Genomic DNA, 20,259 nt, shown 5'->3' on the forward strand with positions numbered 1-20,259 from the left:
TCTGGGGCTGATGGGTGTAAGAGAGCTGGCCAGGGTGGGCAAGGCTGGGTAGAAAGGAATCCCACAGGCCATGAAAATGGGGGCACTGCCCTGTAGGAATGCCCACCTCTGCCACATCCTGGAGGATCTGACTTGGGACGCAGGGGGTGGGCAGGTAGATGCTGGCGAATGTGTCTGTCAGTCACTGGGTCCGTGCCAATGCAGGCGGCCCATTCAGTCCCGCATCCAGCGTCCCTTCCAGCTCCAAGGACCCAGGCCCAACTCCACCATCAAGACCCTAGGGGGATCAACTCTGGTGGCTTTAAGAGGTGATTTCAGCCTCCCAGACTCCGTCAGTCCTACAAAAGCACCTCAAGATAAACCTGGTAGAGCACAGATCTACTCAGCAGCCCAGGTAATAAATACTGCCACCTCTCAACAGCTCCCCCTATATGGGGATCCTGGGAGCCCCTGGGGACCAGCCTTAGCCCCCAGGATTCCCCACTCTCTGTGGCTCTGAACTCCAATCTGTGGCATTCAGCTCCCCAGGATTCAATTCTCTCTTGTCTCCTCTCCCAACCCCTGCCCCAGCTGGAGGCTCAGGGTCCTCTGTCCTAAACTGCTGCCCAGCTCCCCTCCCAAACCCAGAAGCTGAGGTTCTGCCAGCAGCACAGGCCAAGAAAGTGGGTTGTGCCACAGACCTCTGACCACTATGCAAGCTGGATCAACCCCTGCCTTCTCTGGGCCCCTTTTCTGTCTGGTAGGCCAGTCTAGTGTTTCAGTAGTGGAAATCTTCCCAAATGCACCATAAGACCAAAACCCCATGTATAAAGTGGTTATTTCCCCCCACCCCTATCCCTCCTGGCCCCAGGTCCCTCCTAGGACCCTTGGACTCCAAGAAGGAGTTAGAAAACTGCTTATGTGGACAGTTCAGAAGAAAGGATCCTTCCAGTGGCCTTGAGCTCCCCTGCCTTCCTCCCTCTCTCCCTCCTTCCCAGGGTGCCTGGCACTTGGGCATGAAGGGAGGAACCAGGCAGGGCTCACTGACTCATTGTTGACCCCTCCGACTAGCACCAGGAGCCCCTCCACCCTTGAACTTGGATGTCATTGAACAGGATGCCTGGGGAGGAGGGAGATTGGTAACTGGCTGGAACTTTGGTGGGTTCCTCTAGAATCATGTCTCACCCCCATTCCCAGGGTCCAGAAAGTTGGTACCAGCCCTCCCTACCTTCCACCCTTGAGCAGGCAAGGAGGCCAACCCTGCAGCCATACCTTCTGAAGAGCCCCTACCCTGAAGGCCCATGGTGTTGCCAAGGACTGTGAGGTGCCCTGGTGCCAGGCCTTGGGGCTGGGCTGCAGTGCCCACACCAGCCATACTAGCCCTGAAAGTTGGTGTCTATGACATGTAGCAGGCTGTGTAGGGCAAGGTTCCCATGCCTGGGCCACAGTCAGAGGCCTTAGGGAGCCTCCACCCTTCAGGTGCCTGGAACTTCCTTGACGTCACCCTTTCAGTGCCTGGACCCTCCTCAGTGTGAGGAGATTATGGGGAATTCCCATTTTTTCAAAATCTTTTTTTTTTTTCCCTGAAATTTTCCTTAATAAATATGTGTATATTAAAAAAAAAAAAAACCTGTTGCCATTGATTTGATTCCAACTCATAGTGACCCTATAGGACAGAGTAGAACTACCCCATAGGGTTTCCAAGGAACAGCTGGTGGATTTGAACTGCTGACCTTTTGGTTAGCAGCTGAGTTCTTAACCACTGCACCACCAGGGCTCCAATAAACATGTATCGTTTTTTATAATCAAACCCAGTACTGTTGAAAACACGATACCTGAGGCCCCAGCCCCTACCTTCTCTGCAATGCACCTGCCTCTCTGCCACCCAGATATCCTCTTAACCACAAGCCACCACTATCCAGCAGTGCAGCTATCCTTGACAGTCCCTTCTGGTGTCCGGCCTCTGTGAATAATGCTACAGTTCCTTTGGATGTGGAGCAGCAGCCTTCTCCCTCATCCTCTGAGCTGGGGAATCTTTAGGCTAACTCTGAGGGCTCCTTTATCCCCAAATTTTCAGTTCTTCGCTGCTTCCTCTCCTCCAAGAAGCCAGAGATCTCAGCCAATCATCAAGAATGACCACACAGTCCCCCGAGAGGCTCCCAGGCACTGGCCAATGGAGTCATCATCACAGATCCACATCCAGCTCAGAGCCAAACCAGCCACCACCTCTAAGGGCCCCCAGTGTCCCAGGCCCCTCACAGTGGCCGGTACTGAGAACGGAGAAGGCAGGGAATAAAGGGCAGGGCAGAGAATGGCTGCATTCCACCACCAGCAAACTAGGCTGTCTGACCTCTTTTCCTAACTCCCCTTGTGACCTCAGGTAAGTCACTCTTTCTTTTTGAGCCCCATCTCTAAAATGGGAACAGTACCTGTAACAGACATTCCAATTAGCTGATTGACATAAAAGGGCTTTGATCCCTGCCTGGTGCTTAGGCTGTGAGGATACACTGGGTCCCGTTCTTGTGCAGCCTAAACTCCTGGATATGCTTAAGAGACAACTCATTCTGACCCCTTAACTCCCACCGCAGCCTGGAACCTGGGCACCTATACCTAGAAGTGGCCTTGGTCGTCCGTGGCCAACCACACAACCAGCACTAGCCAGCTCAGTGCCTGTGGGCAGCCAGTAATGAGGACAGTTACAGAAACCATGGCAGGCACCAGGTTGCACTGGTCCTGCTGAGAAGCAGCAAAATCTGCACACCTCCCTAGCCTGGGCTGCGGTAAGTTCTTCAGGGTAAACTGTCAGGCAAAGGGCTGGTGGTGGCCTCCCTGCCCATCTCTGTCTGCCATGCTTGGCATCAAGCTCCCCAGCCTGGGATTAGCTGGGGCCGAGAGGTGCCCCAGTCACAAGTGGCTGTAGGGGCTGCCATGTCTGGCCCAGGAGCTGGTTGTGGTGACTAGACGTTTTCGAGGTCACATCAGAAAAACCCTCTCAGCCAAAGACTAAGGCTGCAGAAAAGGGAGGGGTCTTTCAGGGGAGGACCTCACCTACAGGTCACTGTGGCTGTCACTGAACCTTAGGAATTCTACCTGGATATCTGCCAGGCAGGGGTAGCAGAACATACCCAGACCTGGGACTCAGACCTGGGCTTAAATCCTGGCTCTCCCTCCAGCATGTGATTTGAAGTAAGTTTCTGCATTGAGCCATGGATTTCCTCACCTACAAAAAGGGATCCCACCACCTCGTGCTCAACCACTCTCAAAAGATTTGGGGAGAGGCTTTCCATTAAAAAAAATTTATAGGATTTTCAAGCATATGCAAAAGTAGAAGAATTTTATTTTAAAAACAAAGCTGGGACATCATGTCATTTCACCTACAAAGACAGTGTATCCTAAAAGAACTTTCTAACAAAACAACCACAATACCATTATCACACCTTAAAAAGTGAAATCATTCTTTTGTGTCATCAAATATCTAACCAGTGTTCCAATTTCCCAGTTGCTTATTGTATTAGTTCCCTGTTGTTCTTAGGTGCCATCAAGTTGATTCTGACTCATAGTGACTCCGCGTACAACAGAATGAAACGCTGCCTGGTCCCGGGCCATATCCACAGTCGTTGCTATGCTTGAGCCTTTTATTGCAGCAGCTGTGTCAGTCCATCTCGTTGAGGGTCTTTCTCTTTTTCGCCGACCCTCTCTACCAAGCATGATGTCCTTCTCCAGGGACTGGCCCCTCTTGATACCTTGTCCAAAATAAGTGAGACGAAGTCTCACCATCCTCGCTTCTAAGGAGCATTCTGGCTGTACTTCTTCCAAGACAGATACATTTGTTCTTTGGGCCGTCCATGGTATATTCGATATTCTTCGGCAACACCATTAGTTCCCTAGGGCTGCCACAAAGTGCCACAAACTGGTGATTTAAAACAATAGAAATTTATTCTGTCCCAGTTCTGGAGGCCAGAAGTCCAAATTTAGGGTGTCAGCAGAGCCATGTTGTTTTGCCGGGACTCAGAACTGTACACTCAAGAGGGTGGATCTTACTGTGTTAAGTTGTATCTGAGCTTACTATATGAAAAAGGAATGAATTTATAGATCAATGGGAAAAGGCTTGAGAATCCAAAGATAAACCTCTACATTTCTAGTCAATTGATTTTCACAAAGGTGCCAAGACAATTCAGTAAAGGATAGTCTTTTCGACAAATGGTGCTGGGACAGTTGAATATCCACACATCAAAAGATGAATTTAGATCCTTATTTCACACCAAACACAAAAACTACCTCAAACTAGATCACAGACCTAATGTCAGAACTAAAACTATAAAACTTTTAGAAGAAATTTGGGAGGAAAAATCTTCACGGTCTTGGCTTAGGCAATAATTTCTTAGATACCAAAAGCACAAGTGACAAAAGAAAAACTGATAAAATTTAATTTGATTAATTTTTACCAAATTTTTTAAAAATTTTCATTGCAAACAATAACATCAAGAAAGTGAAAAGACAACCTAATAGAAGGGGGAGAAAATATTTACAAATCATATATCTGATAAAGGACTTATATCTAGAATATATAAAAACTCTTACAAGTCAATAGTAAAAATAACCAATTTTAAAAAATGGATCAATGACCTGAATAAACATTTCTCCAAAGATGTACAAATGGCTAATAAGCACATGAGAAGATGTACAATATATGTTTCAGCATGTTTCCTCATGTTTGGTGATTGACTGCTTGCCGTTGACTTGATTCACTCATGTTGTTGCTGTTGTTGTTAGGTGCTGTCGATTCAGTCCTGACTCATAGTGACCCTATGTACAACAGAACAAAACACTGCCTGGTCCTGCACCATCCTCACAATCATTTTTATGCTTGAGCCCATTGTTGCAGCCACTGTGTCAATCCATCTTATAGAGGGTCTTCCTGTTTTTTGCTGACCCTTTACCAAGCATGATGTCCTTCTCCAAGGACTGGTCCCTCCTGATAACATGTCCAAAGTATGTGAGATGAAGTCTCGCCATCCTCGCCTCTATAATGAGCTCTACTCTGTCCTATATTCTGACTCATAGAGACCCTATAGGACAGAGCATAACTGCCCCATAGGGTTCCCAAGGCTGTAGTCTTTACCAGAGCAGGCTGCCACATCTTTCACCTGCAGAGCAGCTGATGGGCTTAAACCATGGACCTTTCAATTAGCAGCCAAGCACTTAACCACTGCACCAGCAGGGCTCCTAACGGGTACAGGGTTTCTTTATTAAGGACAAAAATGTTCTGAAGTTAGATTGTGGTGATTGTTCCACAATCAGTGAATATACTAAAAACAATTTAGTAGACTTTAAGTGGATGAATTGTATGGTATGTGAATTATATCTCAATAAAACTGTTAAAAAAAAAAAATTCCCCGTTAGCATTTTACCTAATGGTTTTAGCAGCCATTGAAGAGCCATCATTTCATTAGTGGTTACAAAATGATATTCTAATTTTATCATTTTTACGGCATTTGTTAGCTGGAATTCTTCTATAATGAAAAACCTTCCCTCAGAAATAATTTGGTTACTAAGAAGAAGTTAAGACAAGGCAGGAAAAATGCTTGATTTTTCTCTTTATTTAGCAATTTTTAGATAAGTTGGTTCCCTAGCATTTTCCAAAAGTGACCAATGAGTTTTTCTGTGTGTTATAATGAATGAACTCATGGATTTTCATGTGTGTGGTGCTTTAATCCACTGGAGTTATTATTTTTATTTGTTTACATTGTCTCATTTTTAGTTGTCCCATCTTTAATCAGTCAGAGTCATTCAACTTGTCTCCTGACTCTTTTTGGCATGACCCTAGTAGTCTTTGATAGTTTCCTTGCTTTCTAGTATAACAGGATGTTCCAGGATCATTGTACATTTCTTGCCCAGACCTGGAATCAGCCATTAATCCACAATCTTAGTTCCTTACAGTGGGGAACGGTATTTAGAGATCACAGTCTGGGCACTAGGGGAGTTCATTGCTATTGGGTGGTCATTCTCTCACACTGAAAATCTTGGTTCCTAGTTTTATTTCCTTTTTTAATAAGAAAATGAATGTGAACAGGATATGATGGGTGAAATGCTATACTAATATAAGGACTTATTACTCCACCAGTTAGTCCAGGACTTGCTGAAGACAAGGGTGTTGTCTAACTCATCTCCAACTCCAGGCTCTGTCAGTTACTTCTCTGGCTTTACACAAGGAAATCTCACCTGCATGATAGTCCTTTGTCCATTAATTTATTTAACAAGAAATTATTGGATGCCCACTATATACTAGGCTCCATACTGGGTGCTGAAAACTCTCTGGTAACTAAGACCACCCTTGCCCTCAAAAAACATCCAAGTTGGCCAGAACATGGTCTTGATCCATCTCACACATTCACCAAGGCCTCAACTTGTGTCCACCTCTCCTGACCCTCTTCTCTATTCCAGCTAGTCAGTTTTTGCCAGACGGAACTCTTAGGTATATCAAAAAATAATCTTTATTGTCATTAGTATAAAACAGAGCAGATCGACTGGCCTCCCAGTCTGTACAAAGTGTAGGGCATAGGACCACCTGGGCTGCCCCATTTCTCCCATAATGCCCGGTCTCAGAGCATTGCCCCAGGATCTCCATGAAGGGGAGAGGGCCACCCCAATCACCTTTCCTTAAGGAGAGAGGTTAAGGGTGGACTGGGTAGGAGGTACTTTCTGCCTAAGGGACGGGAAGGAACAGAGGAGAAAACTGGAGTGGGGGATGCTCCAATTATTCATGATCCTGTCCTCACCTTTTGACCCCTCTGAGCCCACTTTATAAGTGGATGGGATGGTAAGCAGCCTGAAGCTGGGCTGAGATGCACGCCTGTTGGCATGGTGTTCAGAGGGCCACACGGATACAGCAGTGGCGCAGCAAGCACGGCAGGATGCCACGGTTCAGCTGGTGGAACTCTACGAGCTGCAGCAGGTCAGTGAAGCGGGTCTGGCCATCATCCATGCTGAAGTAAAGACGGCCCTCCTCCTCACTCTGGGGTATGGCCATGGAGGGGGGTGGAAGGTCAGGTAGGTGTATGAGGCTTAGGGAGTTCCCTCCTGGGCCAGGGCAGAGGTCTCCATTTCTTGTGCAAGGAGAGGGCAGGAGACCTCAGACATACTGGGGGCGAGGGGAGGAGGGGCCTGATGAGGAAGGCAGATTGCTGGGAGGTCTGTGTCTCTACTGCAAGAATCTGGGGATTTGGGGAAGGAGGGGATTACTCACTGGCAGGATGAGATAATGCTTGACTTTCTGCAGGTGGCACAAAGAGAGAACAAAGCCCTGTGGGTTCCGCTGACTCTCCCGGACCAGGAATAAGCTGCCCGGAAACAGGGCAATATTACCCAAGGGCACATGGCTGTCACCTTGACACAGGGTCTTTCTTACCCTGGACTTGTTGCCCCACCCAGTGCTGCCCCTTACCCGTCCACCAGGCCCTGCTGCCTGATGAGCCGTTGGCTCTCCTCACGGGAAATGCGTCCATGGAACCAGGGTTGGGTGCGGTGGATGGCTAGGGTAGGGGAAGCCAGATGGACAGTCACTCCTAAGGAGGGGATTCCCATTCTCTGCCCCCCAGGAATGCTCAAAGAAGCCAGGGCAGCCTCCAACCCTGGGTGCTCTGGCCCTCACCCACCTGCACTGAGGCTCGAGCCTGAGCTTGGGGTGGGCAGACTGAGGCGGTGGTTAGTCTTCTTCTGCAGATGTGGGGGACAGAGGAAAGTCAGGGTGTGGCTGAGGGTGTTACGCAGCACCTCTGGACTGTAGAGCCCCTTTCCCCAGGTGAGGGGCCTCTCTTTACCCACCTCTCCCTCCTTCCCACTCCAGGAAAACCCATATGGAGAGAAGGCCCCAGCACAGGTAGGCAGATAAGTGTAGCCCCTCACCCTCCAGGCCTGGGCCTCCTCCAGGGCTGCACTCAGAGCTTCCCGGGGGTTCTCGATGACACGCCCGGCATGGCCGGAGAAGTCCATGGCCACCAGGGTGTTATCCGAGACACTCCTCTGGAGATGGAGAGGGCAGGGGTCAGAGGGCTTTCCCTGGGACAGGGCTCAGGTGCCCATCCCAGGCTAATGCCTCCTATGCACACTCACCAAGGGTGGGGAACCCAAACAGGATGGGCGCAGGTGGCGAGACTGTGCCTGCTGATAATTTTTATACAGCTGCATTCCATACTAGGGGTAGGGAGAAAAAGAGGGCCTGGGGTCAGGTAGGTCCTGGGTGGTCGGTTGTGATAACCCCCCCAGACCAGGACTCCATCCTTGGAGCAGAAGCTCTCAGAGGGCAAGGCTGTGATGCTCCCCTCATTCTGGAGACTTCCTGAGGGCAGAACTACAACTCCTCCCTCATGCCAGGGAGCCCAAGGGCATGGCCAGCCCCCTCATGCCACTCCCAGAGCCTCACCTTGAAGAGGCGAAAGGCAGCCAGCCAGCAGGTACGGCTCTGCTCATCCTCACTGCAGAAGATACGGAGCCCCTTGTGGCCATTTCGAAGCTTGTTGGGCTAGGGGGAGAGGAAAGTGGCTGGTCCCATAGCTTCCGTTAAGATCAGATGTCTGTCCCTGTCTCCATGGGGCAGGGCAGGACCCAAGGAGACTCCAGCAGGGCCAAGGCGCAGGGAGAGAGTCCGGGTGTCCCAGAATGGAGCTCAGAAGCCCAGGTAGGATCCTGAGGACTGAGCACCTCCTATTCCCTCCCAGGCCAGGGTTGGGACCCTAGGCATGAGGCCAAGTCAGGACTTCACCTTGACACAGAAGCCAAAGTCGGTGGGCATCCCATAGAGCTTGCGGCCCTGGGTCACCACGTACACGTTGGACTCATTCACATCTGCCACGTACTGCAGGTGCCTTGGATCCTGAGAGCACAAGTGAGCAGGACTTGGTACAGGCAGGCCCTATTATCCCCTTAAGCCAGGTGGAAGGAGCTCCGGTGGCGCAGTGGTTAAGTGGTCAAATGTTAATCAAAAGGTTAGCTGTTGGAACCCCCCAGCAACTCCGTGGGAGAAACATGTGACAGTCTGCTTCCGTAAAGCTTTGGAAACCCAATGCGGCAGTTCTACCCTGTCCTATAGGGTCATTATGAGTCAGAATCAACTCTACAGCAACGGGTTTGGTTTTTGGTCTTTAAGCCAGGTGGGGAGCTTCCAGCCCAGAGAGGGGCTGGGTAGTGCCTGAGGTCACACAGCAAACAGAGATAAAGCCAGGACTTGAACTGCCTTTCCCACTGCTACCTCCTGGGGCAGGTAAACTAGGCAGGGAGGGGTGGAGCCATAAACTGGAGGCAGCTTGGAGGCAGGGAGGAGAAGCTGAGGGTCTTAGGGTCCAGGGGAGAGGTCCAGGAGCCAATAGGAAAGGGGGTATCCTAGGACAGGGAAGGGGTACCCCAAGGGCAGGGGCTGGGGCTAGCACCCTCAACACCTCACCTTGGAGGTACCCTTCGTGGAGTAATAGAGGCCAGAGCGCCGCAGGAAGCAGAAGAAGCGTTTCCAAAGTTTTCGTCCAGACCCCCGCAGTTGCAGGAAGCCCTGGATCTCAGGGAAGCTGCCCGAGTTCAGGAAGTTCTGAAGTAAGAGGAGAGTGGGGTGGAGAGTGAGAAGCTGACACACCCCAGGCCTTCACAGGACCCTCCTTTAGGATAAAAGGTGCTCTGCGTGGATTTATCATGCCCATTTAACAGATGAAGAAACTGATGCTCAGGAAGGGAAAGTGACTTGTCCACAGCCACATGGGACTGCTGGGCTCTTTCCAACACATGGAGGGGGGAACAAGGCTTAAGGGTAAGGAAGTGCTGGGTAACCCTGGGGGACCATGAACATGAGGTGAAATAGGGGGCTTCCCTCACCTGGATGAGGTCTTCATGGGATATGCCCGTGTTTGCATCGAGACAGCTGGAGACCATCTTTTCTGGGAACAGGGAGTGCTGGGGGCAGGAAGGGGTCAGGGGTCAGGGGTCAGGGATCGAGAGTCCAGGTTGGGGCTCAGGGTTTCTCCGCACCCGGACTCCCGTTACCATACTCACTGGGGAGTTCTTGAAGAGTTCGTATTTAGCGAAGTTTTTCCGGAAGACGAAGCGGCTGTCTCCGCCAACGGGCCAGGCAGCCTGCACCTCCACCACAGACTCATGGTCCTCCAAGCCCCGCTCTGAGGTCAAGGGCAAAAAGCAGGGGTCAGTGAAGACCAGCCAGCACACCCCCACACACCAGCTGGGAGGCAGGGCCTCATGGCCCAGGCAGTTCCATGCACCCCAACTCACCCAGTGCTAGATGGGGGTGGCACTCTACCAGCCCCCAGTTCTCATCACTGAGGGCGTGAGCTCGCTGCACCAGCATTTCACACACGTGGCGAGCCGTGGCCCCCGCCGCCACCTCCACAGACCTGCAGGCCTCATCTTCACTGTACACCTTTACCACCTGCACCCCAGGGATTGCAGGGACTTGGGGGAGGGCAAAGAGTGGTTCTTTCCCTTCCCCTGCCTGCTGTATCCTTAGAGGGACCAAGATCCTCCCCGACCAAAGTGATCCTATATCCACCCTAGAGACCACCCCCCCATCCCAGCCTTTTCCCCTTTCCCAGGAAAACTCACGTGGGGGCGGCTGGCATCTCGGGGGAGCAATCCCCTTGCACTGGAGGTGCCCCCAAGAATGGGGCTTTGTGAAGAAGGACTGCAGAGCTCGGGGAAAGGGTTGGGGATAGAGGGCAGAGAGGTTGTCTGCAGCTCCTCCTCTCGGAATTTCCTGTGGTGAGGGGAGAGGGCAGAGGCCAGGAGAGGTATTGACTGCCAGCCTCTGTGTATTCTCTGGGCTGACCTCCCCCACAGCCCCATTGCCACATTGTACCTGCTGGCTGGGATAGACAGGGGCTGGGACCTCTTCACCTCCCCAGAAAGAGGGGCACTGGGGGGTGGGGGAGTCCCGGGAGGGGTCCCAGGGATTGCGCACAAGTCTTCTGGGGAGCTGCTGAGATGTGGTGGAGACAGATCCAGCTCCATGACATCTGAGGGAGAAGAGGTGGCTGAATGCAGTGCTCGGTGCCCTTGTCCTGGGGAGAGTGGCCAAGAGGACCAGACCTCCTGTCCTTGCACAACTGTTAAGCTTCCCTCAGAGTTTACACAGCCCCTTATTGCTCCTCCTCTCCGTGGATATTGCCAGGAGCATTTGGGAAAGGATGGAATGAGCCCCACTTTACAAAAGGGGTCACTGAGTCCCTGAAAAGGAAGCATTTTGCACACATGATCACAGAGGAGTCAGGCCATGAAAACTGGTGTTTGGACTTCAAGTCCAGTGCTCTTCCTTTAGCCCCAAGTTGCCCAAGGGAAGAGCTAAGAGGGCACCACCACAAGCCTGACAGCAGCAACGCAGACTCCAGACCCCACAGACTCTGGGGCTCAGGCTCTCGCTGTCAGCGCAAAGGGCCATTGCTTGGCCTCCAGACGTAGGCCACTCACTCAGCTGGGCTCTGCCCCAGGTGTTTCCAGTGCTTCTGTTGCCAGACCTGGTTGTCAGAACCTGTTGTGGCAAGGCCTGCCCAAGTGATGAGTGATCCACAGAAGGGGAGATGGGGGTGGGGAAGGGCAGAACAGGAGCCAGGAGGGCAGGAGGGAGGGCAGGAGGGTGAGCCTCAGGGCCTTTGCCCCAGCAGCCCCCAAATCTGGTGTGCCCTCTAGGGCACCTCCTCCTTTCTTCAAGCCCCAGTGCCAGGGCCACCTCCTCTGAGTAGCCTTCCTGGATTTTCCACATTCAGACTAAATGGCTGTCTTTCAGCGTTATGCTTCAGCCTCTGCATCTATTACTGTGCACCTGTCTTATCCACCCACTGGTCTGAGGGCACCCTGACACCCCCAGGCAGGGCCAGAGCCCATGTCTTATCACCCATAGGTGCTGCACAGGCCCCCAGGATGAGTCAGAATAGAACAGGTGGGCAAAGATGCCCACTGGGTTAGAGGCTCCTGCTCCGCAGGAACCAAGCAGGCCCCCTTGGCTGGGCTGAGGTAGGCGGGGCGGGGGGCGGGCGCAAGAGGGGGAACCTGATCCCAACTCCCTGCTTGCTCTCCGGACACTGGGCCAGGCCAGTTCTACAAGGCTGCCTGGGGTACCCTGGATTGACACCAGGAATGGGGCAGCACCTGACCCTAAAGTGAGGGCAGGAGGGGATTTGGGGAACAGGTGAGACAGGGTGGGGCAGGGACAGCAGTGCCTGGGGCTCTCCATTCAACCTTGACTCATGTGCAAACTTCCTGGCTTAGGAGAAACACAAACAACCCTGCCTCCACCACCACCCCCCAACCTACCTGTAGCCTGGGAGGGATGGGGGAGGCACAGAGAAGGGAACAGGATGGGGAGGAGGAGGAGGATGCAGAGCCTGAGGCTGTTCCGACATCATCTCCTCCTCCCCACTCTTGGCCTATACCCTAGTCCTTCAGTCCAGGTAGGACTTGCAGTTGCCACCCTTAGTCCGGTAGCCACCACCCAGCCCAGAAGCCCCCATCCCAAAGAGAAAGGGAAGACCCGACCTGGATTGAAAGGCCCATCTGGAGTGGGGCCGCTCTCCATCCACCCAAAGCAGTGCTCAGTGCTCCCTACTCTGTCTCTGGGGCTGTCATCCTGCTGCTGCCACCCACCCCTGGCACCCAGGACTCAGCCAGCCCAGGGGACTCATCTGTGAAACCCCTGGGGGATGAGGCTCCTCCTAACACACTCTCACACCTCTCTGGGTATCCTCCCCAAAGGATACGACAGGGGCAGGAGCAGAAAGTCAAAATACCCAAGAGGACAGATGACTCTAGACAGGCAGACAGGGCAAAAGGCCCCAGAGAGAGGACCAGGAAGGGGGCCCAGGGTCCTGAGGGGCAGTGCAAGACACACCTACCCTCAAACATAAACATCTATACTTTAAAGACAGATTAAGTGCTTGGCTACTAGGTTGGTGGTTTGAACCCACACAGAGGCATCTCAGAAGACAAGTCTGGGGATCTGCTTCCAAAAGGTCATAGACTTGAAAACTCTTTGGAGCAGTTCTACCCTGCGCACATGGGGTTGCCATGAGTCGGAAATCAACTCAACTGCAACTATCAACAACACTTAAACACCAAACACAATGTGTGCCCCCCAACCTCTGACAGCCAGGAGCCTGGTGACTCATTCAAGGAGGGCTAGGGAGAGGGGCTGCTGGTCTGTCCTCTCCTTGAAGTCAGAGACCAACAGTGGGATGGGGCAGGACCCAGGAATCCCTGAGTGTGTTTAGAAGGGGAAAGGGGATCTGAATCAGATTAGAGTCTGGAGTCAGAGGGCGGGGAGAGGCCACTCTAGATCAGGCTGCCTTCAGACTCTCCGAAGGCGAGAGAGAGGAGTGGGTCTGGACCAAAAAGTTGAGGGGGGAGGAGTAAGGGGCCCCAGCTGTGAGACGTACGCAGCCCGCCCCCCTCCCCAAGAGCTCTGGGGCTTTCAAACCGGCGCCCTGGGAGAGTTTACAACCCCCAAAATCTATTGTCCACTCAACAATGCAACGCCATGCCGCGGCTCTCCCAACAGCCTCTCCTGCCCCAGCAGCTCCAGCTCCACCCTCCCTCCCGCCCTCCTTACCTCCTTGTTTACTTCCTGTGTCTTGCCCCACCTGGCTGGCCCCAAGGGCGGTGGCAGGGCCCAGTGTTTAAGGCCGACAGAAAACAAGGCCACCTACGGTATTTCCCAGGGTTGAGCAGGGACTAGAGGGTCAGACCCCGGGCTGGGGGCGTGGAGGAGGCGGGAGGGCCCCTATCCCTCTCAGTGCCCCGCCCCTATCAGGATTTGTAGTAGGGGGAAGGGTTAACCGGGAGCTCTTCGTGTGCAGGGCCCAGGTGAGGAGGCGGGAAACCCCTAGGTGACCCGGAGTTGGGGGGAGGGCCCAGGGCCATGAGGCCCCGCCCAGTCCCTCACTCAAGAAAGAAAACGCCCAATGGGAGAAGGTGGGGGGCAGGGGGGCAGCTCTTTTAAAGTTTAATTTGGGAAGAATTCTCGAGCATCCGAGTGTGTGGGGTTAATCATTACAGGCGGCTTGCCCTCACGGAGGCCCCCCCACAGCAGGATACAGGGGAGAAGGGAGAGCAGAGTCCAGGACAGGACAGCCAAAAGGGGGCATTCCTGGGGGGCAGGAAGGTTTGGAGGCAGGTGCATTCTCTGTGCCCAGCGTGCAAGGGAGACCCAGGCCCTGGACCTCGAGTCGCTCCCCAGCCTCAGCGAACAGGACCACCTGCCCCGACACACTCTCCCCAGGTTCCATTGCACTGCAGACCCCCCCACCCCGCCGCCATCGTCCGGCCCTCCAGCCTTCCTAGTCCACTTCATTTTGAAGCCAGGAGGGACCCCATGGCGGCACCGCCACACCCCCATCCTTCCCTTCGAGGGCAGGAGCCTGTGTTCTGGAGCAGGACCTCAGGTCTGGGTCCAGGTGCCACAGTCGGGAGAGCTCAGCTCCAGCTATTTAGAGAGTCCCTTTCCTTTACTGCCCTCCAAATGGGAGGGGGGCCGGTGGAGACATGTCCTGGGTAGACGCTCAGGAAAGCCCAAAAAAACAAAACCAAACCCATTGCCGTCCAGTCGATTCCGACTCATAGCGACCCTCTAGGACAAAGCAGAACTGCCCCCACAGGGTTTCCAAGGAGCGACTGGTGCATTCGAACTGCCGACCAGTGCTCCCTAGAGAAGTCCAAACTGGGGTAAAATCAGGCTGATCGAGGGAGTGAGGTCAGGGCATCTCCCCTCCTAGCGCTCCTTCTGGGTGTGTGGGGAGGGGCTTGTTTCAGCGGGAAAAGCAGTGTCTCCTGGAGAAGACAATTCGAGATCTTTCTTCCCAATAGGTGGTTGGCTCAGAGGGTGCGGGTGGGGGGAGGGCAGAGGAGGAACTCGGGATTGGGGAGGACAGGAAATGGGAATAGGGGAGGATTGATGGCGGATGGTGAGGAGGGGGCGGGATGGAAGCCTGGGGGAAGAAAGTGAAAGGACGCGCCAAAGTATCACAGCAGGAGGCAGCGTCTCCACACTGACCCTGGTCCCCGGACCTGCCCGCGCTCCTGGTCTCCAAGATGAGGTGCCCGAGTTGGTCCTTACCTGGCCTAGACGTCGGAACACCTGGCTGGCCACTGACTTAGGGAGGGAGACTCCAGTCTCTTAACTACCTGACCACCACCCCCACCCCCGCATTGCTCCCGCCCCTGGCCTGACATCACCGAGGGGGGAAGCGGAGGGGGAGAGCCAGGCGGCCGCCTGTCCGTCCACCCGGGCAGCCAGCCAGTTCCTGGCCCAGAGACAGGCACAGCCTGGGGCCCTGCGGCTGCTGGGGGTGGGAGCAAGTTGTCGTCTGGGAGCGATCTCGGTCCCCTCACCTGGAGGAGCCCCAGCAGGAGTAGCAGGATACCGGGTCCAAAGTCTGGCTCTAAGAACTCCGGACACCTGGCTTTGATTTCAAATCCACTCCGGGTTCTCTACAGGTGCTGGCAAGGTGTCCTGACTTTGGACGCAGAAGTCTGGGGGAGTCCAATGTGTACAGACTCCAGACCCAAGGAAGCTAAAATTATCCTGGGCAGGTGGGGGCGGGGCCTGGGGGCGGGGCCCGGGAGGAGGAAGCAAAGGAGAAGGGGCGGAGACTCTCGGACACTACGCGGCCTGGGATTGTTTGTGTCTTTCCTAGCCTGGCAGCAGGTGCCAGGGGAGGGTGCAGGTGTCCGGGGAGAGGCGGGAAAGGCAGTCGAACAGAACCGCCCCAAGAACGAAGATCAAGAGCCCAGACTACTGGGAGGGAGGGGCTGGGGCTGGAAGGTAAGGGGAAATGGCCCGGCCCACTCTTCCCCCACGCCCCCCAACCCAAAAACCTTCCCCGTTAATTGGCCAAGCAAAGGGGTCTGTCCGGCGCTCCTGGTCCCACCCCTAGGGGCAAAGGGCACAGCAAACGGGGAAGCCAACCAGTGAGGTGTTCGAAACTGGCCTGCCCGTTGACCCCCGGCCAGTCTGGCCACACAGACTGCGCTGAGAGCCTCCAGGGTATATCCTCCCTTCTGAGCAAAGTCCAGGGTCTCAGTTTTTCCCTTCTGAAATCTAAGAAGTTAGGCTGGGTTGCACGGTAGGAGGCGCCACTGTACCTGTGGAAAGCTCTGGCCCGAGTGCCAGCGGGACTCCCCATAGAGCGATCACTTAGCTCTCACATTCAGCCCTAGGCAACAGGGACAGAGAATAGGGAGGAGGTGGTGCGGGCAGCGAGATCAACGGCAATTGCCGCTTCTCAGCCTGATGGGGGTGACAGTTGGGTAAACTGTCCTTGGGGTGATAAGAGTTTCACCCTGGGGGAACACTGAGGAGTGGCTCCAGCCTCAACTTTGTCCAAACTAGGTTTTCCTTGAAGAACTAATATGAGTGGACCAAGTAAAGAGGTGGTGGAAGAGGACAAGGTCATCTGGGCCATGAAGCAGCTTGGGTAAAGGCAGAGTGGACAATTCAGTCATTCATCCCATCATGCATTCAACTAATATTTGTTTAGTGTCTACTATATGCCAGCCCTATGCTATGTGCTGGGACAGTGTTGAGTGACAAAAGGCAGGCCCTGCCCTTATCCTCAGGCAGCCCAGTCAGGGAGAATCACACAAATAAATAAATAAAATTAAAATGGCGGGTGACAACTGTGTTGGGAGAATGACTAACACAGGGAGTCAGGGAAGACTTCCCCTTGGAAGTGACAGCCCAAGGGGAAGCTAGGGGGAGCAGGGGAGGGAGGAGGCACCTTCCAGGATGAAGGAACAAGTGCCACAGCCTTGGAAGCAGGGGGCAGAGGACAAGGGAGAGAGACTAAACCACACAAGGCCAGGCATGTGTAGAGAAGGTAAGAAAGGCAAGTGCTTTGGATGACCTCAGCTGCCGTTTCTCAAAGCATGGCCTGTGACCACTTGCCACCAAATCTCGCTAGGCTTGTGTAAAATATCAGATCCCTGGGCCCCTCCCCACCTACTGAATTTACTGAGTCTCTGGGACTGAGACCCAGGAATGTCTGGTATTGACAAGCCCTCAGGTGGCTGTTCTGCAAACCAGGTTTGAGAGCCATCCATCCTGTCTATCCAGACTGGCGGAAGCAGTGGGCAGAGGCCAAGCCCTGCAGGGTCTATCTGGGCTTAAGTGGAGACAAAGGAGAACAGCAGATTTCCATTTTGGAAGGATCATTCTGGATGTTGAAGAAGGGCTGAAGAGGGAAGCTAAACTCAGAGGGTTGAGTGCTGTAGGATTCCATTTATATGGCTCGCTGGAGAGGGCATATCTGTGGTCAGGGAAGGGGCAGACGGCTGATGCTAGAGTGGCACAGGGAACTGCGTTCTGTATCTTAGTTGTGGTGGTGGATTCACAACTGTGTGTGTTTATCAGGACTCACAGAACTGTACACTCAAAAGGGTGAATTTTACTGTGTTAAACTGTATCCGCATTTACTCAATAAAAAAATAAAAGAATAGATTTCTAGATCAATGGAACAGAATCAAGCGTCCAAACACAAACCCTCACATTTATGGTCAGTTGATTTTCACAAAGGCGCCAAGACAATTCAGTGGAGGAAAGCATAGTCTCTTAAGCAAATGGCGCTGGGACAATTGAATATCCAAATGCCAAAAGATGAATTTAGATCCTTACCTCACACTAAGCCCAAAAATTAACTCAAAATAGATCATAGACTTAAATTTAAGAGCTATAATTATAAAAACTTCTAGAAGAAACCGTGGGAGAAAATCTTCATAACTTTGGGTTAGGCAGAGATCTTAGCTATAACACCAAAGGCACAAGTGACAAAAGAAAAAAAAAAAAAAGATAAATTGGATTTCAGCAAAATTTTAAAATTGTTCATATCAGAAGTGTAACACCACTAAGAAAATGAAAAACAAAACAAGGTACAGACTAGGAGAAAATATTTGCCAATCATATACCTGCTAGGGGGTTTTGTTTCCAGAATATATATACACATATATATATATTTAAAAAAAGAAAAAAAAAAAACGGCTACAACTCAACAACAAAAAGACAAACAACCTCATAAAAAAATGGGCAAAGGACTTGAACAGATATTTCACCAAAGATACGCAAATAGCCAAAAGCACATGAAAAGATGCTCAGTGCCATTAGTCACTAGAGAAGTATGAGTATTAAAACCACAATGAAATACCACTTCACACCCACTATGATAGCCGTAATTAAAAAAACAAACAAAACAACAAGTGTTGGTGAGGGTGTGGAGAAATTAGAACCCTCATCCATTGCTGATGGGATTGTAAAATGGTGCAGCCGTTGTGGAAAACAGTGTGGCGGTTCCTCAAAAGACCAAAAGACATGTTGTTGTTCTGTGCTGTCCAACTCAACCTATAGGGCAGAGTTGAATTGCCCCATAGAGTTTCCTAGGTAGGCTGTAATCTTTTTTTTTTTTTTTTCAGTTTTTATTGTACTTTAAGTGAAAGTTTACAAACCAAGTTAGTCTCTCCTACAAAAATTTGTATATACCTTGCTATATATTCCTAGTTGCTCTCCCCCTAATAAGACAGCATATTCCTTCTTTTCACCCTCTATTTCCTTGTCCATTCAGCCAGCTTTCTTTTCCCCTCTGCCTTCTTATCTCCCCTCCAGACAGGAGCTGCCCATGTAGTCTCATGTGTCTACTTGAGCCAAGAAGCTCACTCCTCACCAGTATCATTTTCTATCCTATAGTCCAGTCCAATCCCTGTCTGAAGAGTTGGGTTTGGGAATGGTTCCTGTCTTGGGCTAACAGAAGGTCTAGGGACCATGACCTCCAAGGTCCTTCTAGTCTCAGTCAGACCATTAAGTCTGGTCTTTTTACGAGAATTTGAGTCAACATCCCACTGCTCTCCTGCTGCCTCAGGGGTTCTCTGTTATGTTCCCTGTCAGGGCAGTCACTGGTTGTAGCTGGGCACCTTCTACTTCTTCTGGCCTCAAGCTGATGTAGTCTCTGGTTTATGTGGCACTTTCTGTCTCTTGGGCTCTTAATTACCTTGTGTCTTTGGTGTTCTTCATTCTCCTTTGCTCCAGTTGGGTTGAGATCAATTGATGCATCTTAGATGGCTGCTTGCTATCGTTTAAGACCCCAGACACCCCTCTCCAAAGTGGGATGCAGGATGTTTTCTTAATAGATTTTATTATGCCAATTGACCTAGATGTCCCAAACCCCCTAGGTAGGCTGTAATCTTTACAGGAGCAAGGTGGCTGGTGGGTTCGAACTGCTGGCCTTTTGGTTAGCAGCTGAGTGCTTAAATTGTGCCGGTAGGGCTCCTTAGAATTACCATATAACCGAGTAATTTCACTGCTAGATATATACTCAAAAGACTTGAAAGCAGGAACCCAAACATACTTACACCAGTGTTCATTGCAGCACTATTCACAATAGCCAAAGGGTGGAAACAAGCCAAGTGTCCATCAACAGATGAATGGATAAACAAAATGTGGTATGTCCACACAATGGAATGTAACTCAGCCATAAAAAGAAATGAAGTTCTGACATATGCTACAGATAGATGAACCTTGAAAACATTATGCTGAGTGAAATAAGTCAGACACAAAAGAACAAATATTGTATAAGCCCACTTATACGAGTTACCTAGAATAGGCAAATGCATAGAGATCAAAGTTTGTTAGTGGTTATCAGGGGCAGGTGAAAGGGAGAAAGGAGGAGTTATTAGTTAAGGAATTCTGAGTTTCTGTTAAAGATGAGGAAAAAATTGCAAACAGCAGTGAAAGTTGCACAACATAGTGAACATAATTAATTTAATGTCACTGAATTATACACATAAAATGGTTGAAAAGCAAATGTTTTGTTATATACATTTTACCATACATACAAAAAGACAACCCTATTAAAAATGAGCAAAAGACTTGAATAGACACTTCTCCAAAGATATAGGACTGACTAATAAACACATGAAAAGGTGCTTGACATCAATTACCTTTGGGGACATACAAATCAAACCACAATGATGAGATACCACTTCATACACGCTGGGATGGCTATAATAAAAAATGAGGATGTGGAGAAATTAGAATCTTCACACACTGCTGATGGAAATATAAAATGGTACAGCCACTTTGAAAATGTTTGGCAGGTTCTTAAAAAGTTAAACTTGCTGCAACCAGATACCAGTACCTACGCCAATCACCCCTGCCCCTCTAAGACTGTAGGACAGAGTCTGTACCACACACTTGATGATCAGCTACCTGGACACCTGAGCTGAATTCATACAAGAAAAGTGAATGGACTCCTA

The 20,259-nt window shown here is 51.4% G+C and overlaps 1 protein-coding gene across 4 annotated transcripts; it reads right to left on the reverse strand.

Annotated features, from left to right (window-relative positions):
* Window positions 1-4,515: 4,515 nt before the first annotated feature.
* Window positions 4,516-15,517, reverse strand: GRB7 (growth factor receptor bound protein 7). 4 transcript variants are annotated; one of them, XM_064271124.1, is made up of 15 exons: window positions 15,352-15,517; window positions 10,832-10,988; window positions 10,579-10,729; window positions 10,249-10,405; window positions 10,015-10,136; window positions 9,838-9,915; window positions 9,419-9,556; window positions 8,741-8,851; window positions 8,402-8,500; window positions 8,092-8,172; window positions 7,885-8,001; window positions 7,635-7,695; window positions 7,424-7,511; window positions 7,226-7,319; window positions 4,516-6,994 (listed from the first exon to the last, which is right to left on the reverse strand). In XM_064271124.1, exons 2-15 carry the CDS (start codon window positions 10,981-10,983, stop codon window positions 6,848-6,850), a joined length of 1,596 nt encoding a protein of 531 aa, XP_064127194.1. In that variant the 5' UTR covers window positions 10,984-10,988; window positions 15,352-15,517; the 3' UTR covers window positions 4,516-6,847. The 4 variants fall into 4 exon arrangements, with proteins under 4 accessions (XP_064127194.1, XP_064127195.1, XP_023409424.2 ...); XM_064271125.1 differs by lacking the exon at window positions 15,352-15,517 and adding an exon at window positions 15,077-15,122; XM_023553656.2 differs by lacking the exon at window positions 15,352-15,517 and having other exon boundaries at window positions 10,832-13,518.
* Window positions 15,518-20,259: the final 4,742 nt, after the last annotated feature.

The sequence above is a fragment of the Loxodonta africana genome, chromosome 18 (genome assembly GCF_030014295.1).
Source record: "Loxodonta africana isolate mLoxAfr1 chromosome 18, mLoxAfr1.hap2, whole genome shotgun sequence".
In the NCBI taxonomy this organism is placed as follows: domain Eukaryota; kingdom Metazoa; phylum Chordata; class Mammalia; order Proboscidea; family Elephantidae; genus Loxodonta; species Loxodonta africana.